General features: G+C 42.5%; 1 protein-coding gene across 1 annotated transcript in view; it reads right to left on the bottom strand.

The window, feature by feature from the left end:
- Nucleotides 1-1,407: 1,407 nt before the first annotated feature.
- Nucleotides 1,408-12,653, bottom strand: part of C6H5orf22 (chromosome 6 C5orf22 homolog) — a 152,038-nt gene continuing 140,792 nt past the window's right edge. The window contains exon 9 of the mRNA XM_077269728.1: nt 1,408-1,737. Coding sequence (XP_077125843.1) covers nt 1,605-1,737 — 133 coding nt within the window. The 3' untranslated portion in view covers nt 1,408-1,604. The remainder of the gene's footprint in view (nt 1,738-12,653) is intronic.

Here is a 12,653-nt window from a genome sequence, read left to right as displayed (position 1 = left end):
CTGATAGGATAATTTTGAAAACGGACCCATGTTACCTCCCTAAAGTAACCACTAGTTTTCATCGATCCCAGGAGATCTTATTACCTACTTTTTATAAAGACCACTCGACTCCAGAAGAAGTAAGACTTCATACCCTAGATGTTAAAAGGACTGTTCTGGCCTATTTAGAGAGAACTAGGGACTGGAGGAAGAGTAGGGCTCTCTTTGTGTCTTTCCAGGGTAAAAGCAAAGGATCCAGAGTCACAAAGAACACGTTATCTCGCTGGATCAGAGATGCCATAATCTTGGCGTATAAAGCTAGAGGAAGAGATCCTCCAATGCATGTGGGAGCACACTCTACAAGAGCCTTGTCGTCTTCCTGGGCAGAAAAAGGCGAACGTGCCAATAGACCTTATATGTAAGGCTGCAACCTGGTCTTCGCCTAGTACCTTCTATAAGCACTATAGATTAGACCTATCTGCTGCTTCTGATCTAACCTTTGGGGTTTCGGTTCTTGACTCAGTTAACCCACCCAATCTATAGTCTTTGTAAATCTCTCTAGTGGGTGCTGTCGTGGCGAATAGAAAATACCGGATTACTCACCGGTAATGCTCTTTTATAGAGCACACGACAGCACCCATTCACATCCCTCCCTCTTTATAGTAGCACATGGTGCCTTTGTGGTGAGGTGTAAATATTAAATAAATATAGTATAAGGTTGTAAATATGTATAAATATACCTGAGCCTATTAACTAAAACCTGACGGCGGTTCCTCCTATTCTCTGTAATACAACTGAGGAGCGAGGGGGGGCCGCCTCTTTTATCTCTCTGTAGGTTTCCTGTTTCTAGGGGCGGATCCCCTCTCTATAGTGGGTGCTGTCGTGGGCTCTATAAAAGAGCATTACCGGTGAGTCGGTATTTTATTAGCAAGTCCAGTGTCGTTGTGAATCCCCTCTTTTCTGTATGATTAATGATGATACCCCTTTTGAAAAAGCAGACCGCGAAACGTGCGTCAGGGGGCCGCCTGTGGAATCTGAGGGAACCATCCACCTATATGGGTAAGCTGTTTGATTGTTGTCAGCGTTTGTGCCTATACTTATTGCACTGTGATATTTGACTTTATAGTGTCATGGACACCTTACTGAGTTATTTGGGACTGTGGCAATTTTTCACAAGTCCTTAATGTGATTAGCAAACAGCTCTCCAGCAAAACCCAGGGTGTTAACCCTTGATTGTTTCCTCTCATTCCCCAGACATATCATTAGCTTCCTCTACACCTTACTTTTTGGCTATGTGCCTGTTTCTTATTGTGATATAATTTGCTTTATTGGTCTAAATAAAATTTATACTATTTTACTAATATGAGTTTTGGGATTCTATTACTCCGCTCTCTTGTGTTGTATGATTAATGATGAGAATAGAGTTTTAGAGGTAGCTAAATGTATTATGTATAGATGTCAAACCATGACCTGTCATACCATGACCTGTCATACTAAGTAATCATAAATAAGTGAGACTTTACTAATTCTACAAGAAGTAACATTCACACAGACCCAGTTTTGTATGGAGTGAGAAATCATTCCATTTACAGGCCACTATGTGAATAGATTTGATGAACTGACAATCAGATGGATGATGATCCAGGGGAAAATTCTAAATGAACATCCAATGTGCCATAAAGTGAACGAAGCACATCCAGAACTTTTTCTTGTATGTAGTCAACTTGTTCAGATGGGCAATAATCATCAAGACTGGACCTAAGGAAGATACAATAAGTCATTTCATAAAAGCAGTTGAAACAATCAGAGTTGTGTAATGTACAGATGTAGGAAACGTTATCATGACTCCGAAGGCACAATCATAATAACTCGTCACAGGAAGGAGTCACCCTCTTAGCAAGGATTGAAACACGGCTTCCTTACAACTTGGAAAGGGAACAAGAGCCAACACTCTAAACACACTTTCTGATTCTGGTTTCTCTATTTCCCCCTGATGTGAACAGGTAATTGATGTGGGTTATCTGATGGAGAGCAGACAAAGTCTGTACAAGGGGCTGGGAAGTGACACTTTTTTCCTCTGGTGTAGATAACGCTTCCCAAGTTCAAAAGAAATACAAGCTGACTCTTTCAAAAAATGTTCCAGTTATAAATATTTTTTTTGTGACAGGCTTAAGTCTTCTAGTTATGGGAGACATATTTTAGGTGTTGTAATGAAGGAAAATAAAAAATATATATATTTCAACTAATTAAAGACTTTATTGATAAAGTTAAAATATAATCATAGCAAAAAATCTTTTCTTTCTTGGGTCAACATGCAAAAGTTGGGTGACCGAGTATTTTTTAGTGCTCGGAGATTTAGTTTTCATCGCCTCAGCTGAATGATTTACAGCTATTAGACAGCATAAGTACATGTGGGGGTTGCCTGGTTGCTAGGGAATCCTGACATGTAATCAAGCAGGCTAGTAGCTGTAAATCATTCAGCTGCAGCGAAAAAAACCTAAATCTCGGAGCACTAAAAAAAAAATACTCGGAGGACACCTGAGCGTGCTCGGGAAATCTCCAGTAACGAGTATATTCGCTCATCATTATTAAGAATGCACTTACATTTGAAATAAGTCTGGTATCCTATGATTTTTTTTCCCCCATGTCCTCCCCTCTTTCCTATCACATAGAGATCATATATATTTATTTTTTTCTCTCTACACGTTCAACCAAGAAATAAAAAATATTTTTTTGCCATGATTATATTTTAACTTTAGAAATAAAGACTTTATTATTTTAGATATACCTTGGAATTGTGAACTAGAAGCAGCATCAATCCTTCCTTTCCCTGTTGTAACGAAGCGGCGGATGCAACAATTTTTTTATTTTTTTAAATTTGTTTATTAACCAGAAAGTAAAATATACAATATACACATTTATATTCATTATTATTAAGCACGATATAGAGCACACATATTTATAATAGAATGCGTACTCTTTTATACTCAAGATGATATTTTGTAATCTACAAAACATTTTCAAAAGGACAGCAGGTTGTGTATACCAAATCATTTATACCATGTATTTTATTTTACCATGTAAATTATACAAGTCCTTGCACCATTACATGGGTAATCTCATCTACAGAGAAACATGGAACAATAAATATACAAAATTCTTGAACTTCAACTACAACTATAGTAACTACTACTATTTCAGTGCTTAATACTTTGCATTGTGTTAGCTTTCTAGGTGATGCCCCCAAAATAAGAAACCTGACTCTTTACACTGATGTCGTATCATTATGGATTTATAGCCCCTTACTGACAGAGCCAAATTTTTGAAATCTGACCAGTGTTATTTTATGTGGTAATAACACTAGAACGCTTCAACATATCCCAGTGATTCTGAGATTGTTTTTTCGTGACGCATTATACTTTATGATAATGGTAAATTTAAGTTGATATTTTTTTACAAATAAACACAAAACCTTTGAAAATTGCTTATTTTTTTAACATTTTTCTCAAATTTCTAACTTTGCATGATTATCCCTTTAATCCAGATAGTCATAACACACAAAAACATTAATAAATAACATTTCCCACATCTCTGCTTTACATAAGCACCATTTATAAAATGTTCATTTATTTTGTTAGCATTTTAGGAGGTTTAAAAATATAGCAGTAATTTTTCATTTTTTCAAGGAAATTTTCAAAATTTATTTTTTAGGGACCTATCCATGTCTGAAGTGCCTTTAGGGGTCCCATATATTGGTAAACCCCCAAAAGATATACAATTTTATAAACAGCTCCCCCTGACATACTGAAAACTGCTATCAGGTAGTTTATTAAACCTTCAGGTGATTTTCAGGAATTAATGCAAAGTGACAGAAATGAAAATGTGTATTTTTACCACCTAAATGCCGCTAACTTTTGAACAGGTTACTATAGCTGTCAGAGTCTAAAGGCCTCTATTTGGTCATAAACTGTCATGGCAAACATCAGGACTACACAATCATGATCTGAGGGCACCAATTGTGATAAATAGGAAGCCCCCACACTCCGTTAACCATTTATATGATGTACTCACTATTGACAGCATCTAAGGGGTTAAACAGAGTTGGACTTTGCAAACACTGATCGTGGCTGATGCAGCAAGTTGTCAGCTATAGTGTACAGCTGACAGCTGCTGGATTGTCACCTGTATGGGGATTCTATTCTCTTATATCTCAGGTCAGTTAGAAGAGGTATCGGCGGTCATTAAGGGGATAGAGTAAGATGGGAAGAGTTCAATCTATCCCAAATTTTAGCAAATTTACCCAGAAATCCTCTGTTCTGACACAATGTGCGCTATATGGAATAACCGAATTCACCAATTCAATCCAGGGTCTAAGGGAGGGACCAATTCAATCCAGGCTCTAAGGGAGGGACCCCCCCCATCCACAGTTATGCCAATACCTTCCGTGCCATAAAGAAAGTCTCCCTTAGGAAAATCCCCAACATAGTGACCCCAAGTCTCCTCATCCCACACCCCAAACAAACAGATCAGCGGTTCAATAATGACGTCAACTCTTTCCAGTAGTGAAGGATGATCAGGCACTTCCATACCATATGAATGAAATCTGCATTTGATGAGTGACATCGCAAACAGTCTGATGATTGGAATCGACCCATCTTAAAAAGTTGTGTCGGAATCCAGTATGATTGATATATTATATATAACTGGGTCATCCTGTTATTAATCGATGGGGACACCCTGATTGGAGACACTAGAATCTCTTCCCATTCCTCTTCTTGCACATCAGGCATGAGTCCCTCCCACTTCCCCTTGATAGATCTTATAGCAGATTCAACTCCTACTGATAGCATATAGGTTTATAAGGAGGAGATAAGGCCCTGAGGATCATGCAAGTTAAGAATTCCTATCAAAGGTAGAGATGAGATAGCATGGCCCACACCCATACATCTTATATGTGACTAAAAGGCTGATCTAAAAGTACCTTCACACGAAACGACTTTGTAACGATATCGCTAGCGATCCGTGACGTTGCAGCGTCCTCGCTAGCGATATCGTTTAGTTTGACACGCAGCAGCGATCAGGATCCTGCTGTGATGTCGCTGGTCGCTGAATAAAGTCCAGAACTTTATTTGGTCGTCCGATCGCCGTGTATCGTTGTGTTTGACAGCAAAAGCAACGATACCAGCGATATTTTACACTGGTAACCAGGGTAAACATCGGGTTACCAAGCGCAGGGCCGAGCTTAGTAACCCGATGTTTACCCTGGTTACCAGTGTAAAAGTAAAAAAAACAAACAGTACATACTCACCTGCGCGTCCCCCAGCGTCTGCTTCCCACACTGACTGAGCGCCGGCCCTAAAGTGAAAGCACAGCGGTGACGTCACCGCTGTGCTGTTAGGGCTGGAGCTCAGTCAGTGTGGGAAGCAGACGCTGGGGGACGCGCAGGTGAGTATGTACTGTTTGTTTTTTTTACTTTTACACTGGTAACCAGGGTAAACATCGGGTTACTAAGCGCGGCCCTGCGCTTAGCAACCCGATGTTTACCCTGGTTACCCGGGGACCTCGGCATCGTTGGTCGCTGGAGAGTGGTCTGTGTGACAGCTCCCCAGCGATCAAACAGCGACGCTGCAGCGATCGGCATCGTTGTCGCTATCGCTGCAGGGTCGCTTCGTGTGAAGGTACCTTTAGTTGCAGACAACAAAAAAAAAAATTGGGATCTCGGGATACCACATTTAGCCTGTAGTTCAAAAGACATTAAGGTCCCGCAGTCATACAAATCACCTACCAAGGAGACATTATATGTAATCCAGAAGTCAGTGGACAAGTGGTTTACAGTGCCGGAAAATAATTGTTGCTTCACAAGGGCATTTCAGCTATGATGTCTTCACATCTAATAACTTTTTTAATTTGCTTCCAAACTTATCACGCTAGTCGAAGTAGGGGTAACAGACGAGGGACATTAGTTTTTTCCAACTCCAAGAAACCCAGCGGGCAGTCAATTCGTGCAGAGAGAAGCAAATGACTTTCAGAATTGGGAAGATTATTATCAGGCATCCATTTACTTAGGGCTTTAGCCTGTCCGGCTAAGTAATGTAAAAAAAAAAAAAACCTGGTAATGCCGCCCCACCCCCCTGTTTAGGTCTCGGTAGGGCAGATAACCTGAGTTTGCGCCTTGTTTTCCCCCATATAAAAGATGTAATTTTGGAATTTAAATTCGCAAAGAGGGATTTAGGTATTAGTACAGCACTGTTGAAAGGAATAGCCGAGTTTATGGAGCAATATCATTGATGCAACACATTCTTGCATTACCGTGCAGTCTGCAGTTCAGCCCCAAATTAATATCGGCCAGTTGGGTAACGTTATATATGCCACGTTTCCTATCAATCGAAAGCTAAAATCGTGATAAGAATTTTGGCATTAATATCTCCCACCTGGGACCTCATAAGGGGCAGAAGTCCCGAAGATTAGGGATTTCCGAATTTTTGGAGGATCTGAAATGCATCCCCATTTACCAGACCCATCTGGGGTCACCAAGGGGAGGTACGTGGGAGTGACTTATCCGTATCTTATCAGATTTTGAACTATTGTCATTGTTCATTTGCCGGGAGATGTAACTTGCTGTAGTTCTGTACTGTTTACAAAACTAAGAGCATCCCTTCAAAAAGACAGACGCCATTCCTGCTACATCAGATCTAATACTTTTATTTTATTGTCCCTTTTATGTGAGTGTATATATGTTTCGTTCACTTTTGTAATATCTTTTGTATATTTTTTTTTTTTTATAAAACACTACCTAATTTTTGGATCTCTTTACTGGGAGGCGCACAATAACCGGCCAAGTAGCGAAAGCAGCCGTGGCCTCTTCCATTAATTGTCAGTCAATTGCGCTATTGGCTTGACAACTAAACTAAATGCTTGGTCGTGACAAATTGGTGGGATATCCAAGTGATCTCCCAGCTGTTTCCTTACAGGGGGTATCAAACTTAAGAGGATTAAGATCATTTAAAGGAAATCTATCAGCTGGCTTTTGCTATGAAATCTGAGAGAACCATGATGTAGGAGACCCCGATAACAGCGAGATTTAATTTATTAAGCTGTGTGCCTCCTTATTGGGCTTCTGTGGTTTTGTTTTTACAGAGCGCCTGATTTTCCATTTGTTAATGCTGCTGACTGGCATTATCAATTCCTTGGATATCTTTTTGCAACGTAGATCCGTTGACAATTCTGCTTTCCCCATGACTCACAATCCAGAACGTCAGTGGCTGGATGAAAGATGCAAGAGTCTGTCTGGATCCCATAAAGTCACTCTGCTTGTAATCAGAGTATGTGCATGAAAGCTAACAGGTCACAGGTGAGGATGTTACCTTTAGTTGCCATTCAAACCCATTTGTGTCAACTTCTGTGCATGTTGTCAAGCCAAAATCACCAGGGTATGTGAACTTTTGATCAAGGTAATATGGATGTTTTTTGTTGTCATTGTGATTTAAAAAGAGAAAACAGTAGTTTGACAATAAATGGCTTCACCAAACCACTAACCTTGAGTGGAGAAAAAGTTTTCAAATTCTCTGAAAAAGGCAAGAAAGCAAAAATTCTGCTGGAGTATGTAAACTTTTGAGCACAACTGTAAATCTTCTCTTAGGCTAAAAAGCCTACATTTATGGGTAGGTAGGTCCCTGCTGGAATTAAACCGCCACAGGCTGGTGGGTGGAGTGCTCGGTCAGAGAGCCAATATACCAACAACAAAAGACTGACTGTCACTTACAAAACAGATAACTAATCTGTACAGGTGCAAACTAAGGGTACCGTCACACATTGAAATTTTCATCGCTGCGACGGCACGATTCGTGACGTCGCAGCGTCGTATGAATATCGCTCCAGCGTCGTAGACTGCGGTCACACGTTGCAATCACGGCGCTGGAGCGATGCCGAAGTCCCCGGGTAACCAGGGTAAACATCGGGTAACTAAGCGCAGGGCCGCGCTTAGTAACCCGATGTTTACCCTGGTTACCAGCGTAAACGTAAAAAAACAAACAGTACATACTCACTCGTCGGTGTCCTTCAGGTCCCTTGCCGTCTGCTTCCTGCTCTGAGTGCAGCCGTACAGTGAGAGCAGATCGCAGCACCGCTGCGCTCTGCTCTCACTTTCCGGCCGGCACTCAGAGCAGGAAGCAGACGGCAAGGGACCTGAAGGACACCGACGGGTGAGTATGCACGGTTTGTTTTTTTACGTTTACGCTTGTAACCAGGGTAAACATCGGGTTACTAAGCGCGGCCCTGCGCTTAGTTACCCGATGTTTACCCTGGTTACAAGCGAAGACATCGCTGGATCGCTGTCACACACAACGATCCAGCGATGTCAGCGGGTGATCAAGCGACGAAAGAAAGTTCCAAACGATCTGCTACGACGTACGATTCTCAGCAGGGTGTCTGATCGCAGTAGCGTGTCAGACACAGCGATATCGTAACGATATCGCTAGAACGTCACGAATCGTAACGTCGTAGCGATGGAAATTTCAATGTGTGACGGTACCCTAAGGCTGTTGAGAACCCATGAATTGGCCAAAATGTGCGCTAAGCATCTACATTTTTTCTTACTATCTAGAGCAGTAATGCAATTCATATTTCATATATTTCATGTTTACATGCAATAGTGCAACTTTATTTGAATTGCATAAGCCATAGATTGATGTTAAGTAAGGTGATAAATGACATGATGTTATCTGAACGGCTATGTAAACAGATTCAAGGTAATCTTTGCTATATCTATATATTCAAAACTATATTTTAGGGGTTCTCCAGAAATAAAGAAAGCCAATAAATGAAAAAAAACAAAACATTATTGACAATTGGATAAAGACTATTGAAATTATTGAGATCTTTAACCTCTTCACAATACTAATTGAATATATATATACACTGTATATACTCGTGTATAAGTCGAGATTTTCAGCACTTTTGTGCTGAAAATGCCCCACTCGGATTATAGACAAGTCATTGTCAAGCGTGGGAGGGGGAGCGGCAGAGCAGTGGCAGGAGCCAGCGGCTGTGACATCATACTCACCCTCTTCGCGCGTTTGCTGTCTGTCCCTGCATCTTCGTTGTCCCAGTGCGGCGGCTCTTCCTGTGCTCAGAGGTCACGTGACACCACTCATTAACGTAATGAATATGCACGCGTTTCCACTCCCATAGGCGTGGAGTGCATATTAATTACCTTAATGAGCGATACCACGTAACCACTCAGCACAAGACGAGCTGCCACGCCGGGACAACGGAGATGCAGGGACATGCAGCGACCGCGAGAGGGCGAGTATGACCGGAGAGGACGCCGAGCCATGCTTACAAGGGGGAGGACGCCGAGCCATGCATACAAGGGGGAGGACGCCGAGCCATGCATTCAAGGGGGAGGACGCTGAGACATGCATACAACTAGGAGACCAGGGGAGCCACATATAGTAGGACAGGGATGAGGGAACAATGCATACCCGGCTTATACTTGAGTCAAGCGTAGCCAGCCTCGGCTTATACTCAGGTTGGTTTATACTCAAATATGTACGGTATTATATATAATTTAATTTCAATGTAGCTTTATTGGCAGGACCAAAGAAACAGTTTTGCCAAAGCACGTGTACAGTAGGGAACAGGGATTTGGGACTGCAGGAATAATGAGTGGGGACTGTAGGAATGATAGGGGCACAGGGTGGGGGCTAAGGAAGTACATGCCATATCATGGTTGTCTTTCTTGTAGCCTATGGCATGCGCTTATATACTGACTGCACTGCTCTCTCCACAGCACTCTTCTTCCCCCAGCAGGATATAGGTTTTCTTTTCCTTCTTTATGAAGCTGAAATCCAGGAAGAGATCGCATAGTCTCCTGAAGTGAGTGTCCCGCACTGCTGAGTATTTGGTGCAATGAAGCAGGAATTGGGTCTCATCCTCCATGTCACAGTCTATCATCTCTGGGATTGTAGCTGTCTGTGCCGGCCGACCTCAATGACCAGATTGTGGGCATTAAGTTCTTTACCAGCGCAGGATCCCGCAGTGTCTGGGGTCCGAGAGTTTCTCCAGATATGGAGCCAGTCTGTAGTCTCTCTGTAGGCTCTGGTACATGGCCAGTTTCTGTGAGTTGCTGATCTCATTCTTCCAGTCACTGACGTACCCTCTCTTCTGCCCCTCGTCTACCATCTACCTGATTCTGGCTTTTCAGGTTGCTTTGGTTGATGGTTCGTTCAGGATGGGTTTGAGTAAGCTGTTCCGAAGATCCTGGTTTGTAGGTGAGCCTGGAAGGACAGCGCCCTCTTCAGGACTGTTGGGTGCAGTGGGAATCTGCCCAGCTCAGGCCGACAGGCACTGTTGGTGGTACTCCGATGGACCTGGACAAGGTGTTTTCAGAATTCCAGGTGGAATATTTCTGTTGGACTGGAATCCCACTTTGACCAGTCTGGGCAAGTGTGAGGGCCCCAGACATCACTGCCGTACAGGAGGATTGGGGTGATTATGGCATCGAAGATTTTTAGCCAGACCCTCACTGGCAGCTTCAGATGGCAATTTCCTTCGGATGGCATAGAAGGTTTTGCAGGCCTTGTTCTTCAGAGTCTCTATGGCTTGTTTGAAGCTCCCTGACTGGGGAATTTCCAGGCCCAGGTAGGTGTATTTGTCCGTTCCTGTAAGAGCGCAGTTGTTTAGCACAAATGAAGGGTTCTGGTTCGATCTTGGCTTTCTCCTCTGGAACACGATGTTGGTTTCCTTTGGGTTGATCGGTAGTGCCCATATGGAGTTGAATTTCTCCATGATTTTTAGGTATTTGTTGAGACCTCTCTGTTGGTGACAGCAGCAGTAGTTTATCTGCATACAGCAAAAAATACACCTGGGGGTCATGGAGTGTGAGACCTGGAAGATTCCAGAGCGGTGGCCGGCTATTATGCAGACAGGCTTGCCATTCGTGACGAGTTCAATCCCCTTTAAAATGCTGGGAAGTTGATGCAACAATTTATCGTTGACAATTACGTCAAAATTGAATCCGACAGGATCGAATATATAAAACAAAATTAAAAGGCATTACGGGTCGAGAGTTATGCCAGGGTTATGGATCACATCCATAATGCTGTATTACACCAAGGGCTAACAGCTGGGACACCAGTAAATTGACTTGATTTCTAAAGATAAAAACTTGCCAGTCCAGAAGCGCGACGGCGTCAGTTTCCTGTCATGTTGGCTTTTGCAATGATCATCAATAAATCTCAGGGACAGTCCTTGGATATTGTAGGAATTTATTTGCCTCTCCCAGTGTTTTCACACGGGCAGTTATATGTGGCTTTCTCCAGGGGAAGGAAAAGCCAACAAATAAGGGTCAAAATATTTGAGACACAAGCAAGGTAAACTTATTCCTTACGTTGACAAATGGTTTACTATCAACTGTGTGTACAAAGTCTTTTATTAAACTTTTTAACAATTGTAAAAGCCGAAAAATGTTGTACACAAAAGCGGGACTAACTCCTAGCCGCGGTCTGCGGACCAAACATTGGGCATGGGAAGGGCCTTGGGGGCAGATCCCAAGTGTGCTCAACCATGTGAAATAGCTTACGCTCAGGAACATTGAGGAATAGCGCTATCGGATAGCTCTACCCGGTCATTTCCTTTAGGAATAGGGCTATGGGATATCTCTACCCGTGCACTTTCTTCATGGATAGCGCTATCGGATAGCTCTACCCGAACAGTATTAACTACAGAGCTTTTCATACACAAGGTAGGAGTGGCAGGAGAGGTACACCAGGTATTTATGTTTGCTATTAGCCTGCACATACGCCAGTCTGGTGCGTGGGTACACCCCACTGCGTGGTTCGTAATCACAGCGCGCCCGAAGGGCGCAATCACTTTTTTTTTTTTTTTTCACAAGGGTAACCGGTAGAGACAGACGAACCTCTAGATGTTCGGTTCTCGCGTGTTTGGCCGAACATTTAAAATAAAGTTTGTTTTGGGTACCAGAACAGTACCCGAACCTGGACCCCATCCACATGAATGGGGGCCCGAACATTTGTTTGCCATGCTGTCATCTGCATGACAGCGCAGCAAACAATCCCCCTGATCGGCGGTAAGATCATTGTAGCTGAACACAGTAGGTGTTCAGTACACACCCCAAACTTTACTGTTCAGGTTTGCCCATCTCTAATTTTAGGTTTATTATTAGTGATGAGCGAGTATACTCGTTGCTCAGGTTTTCCCGAGCACGCTCGGGTGGTCTCCGAGTGTGTGTTAGTGTTCGGAGATTTAGTTTTCCTTGCTGCAGCTGCATGATTTACGCCTGTTAGACAGCTTGAATACATGTGGGAACTCCCTAGCAATCAGGCAACCCCCACATGTATTCGGGCTGACTAGCAGCCATAAACCATGCAGCTGTAATAAACAAAAACTAAATCTCCGAACACTAACAAATACTCAGAGACCACCCGAGCGTGCTCGGGGAAAACCCGAGCAACGAGTATACTCGCTCATCACTATTTATTATGCCTTAAGGATTGAAGACACCCCATGTAAAATAAACAGTTCTAAAATATTTCTTTACATCACTGTTTTTTTTTTTTTTTTTTTAACAAAAAAAAAAAAAGTTTTATTGTAGGTAATCGTAACCACAAGGCCTTGGCTTAATTTCTATATGGGCCCTAGAAGTGATAATCGGG

The sequence above is a fragment of the Ranitomeya variabilis genome, chromosome 6 (assembly GCF_051348905.1).
Source record: "Ranitomeya variabilis isolate aRanVar5 chromosome 6, aRanVar5.hap1, whole genome shotgun sequence".
Taxonomy (NCBI): Eukaryota; Metazoa; Chordata; class Amphibia; order Anura; family Dendrobatidae; genus Ranitomeya; species Ranitomeya variabilis.
This window is presented reverse-complemented; position numbering and strand designations above follow the sequence as displayed.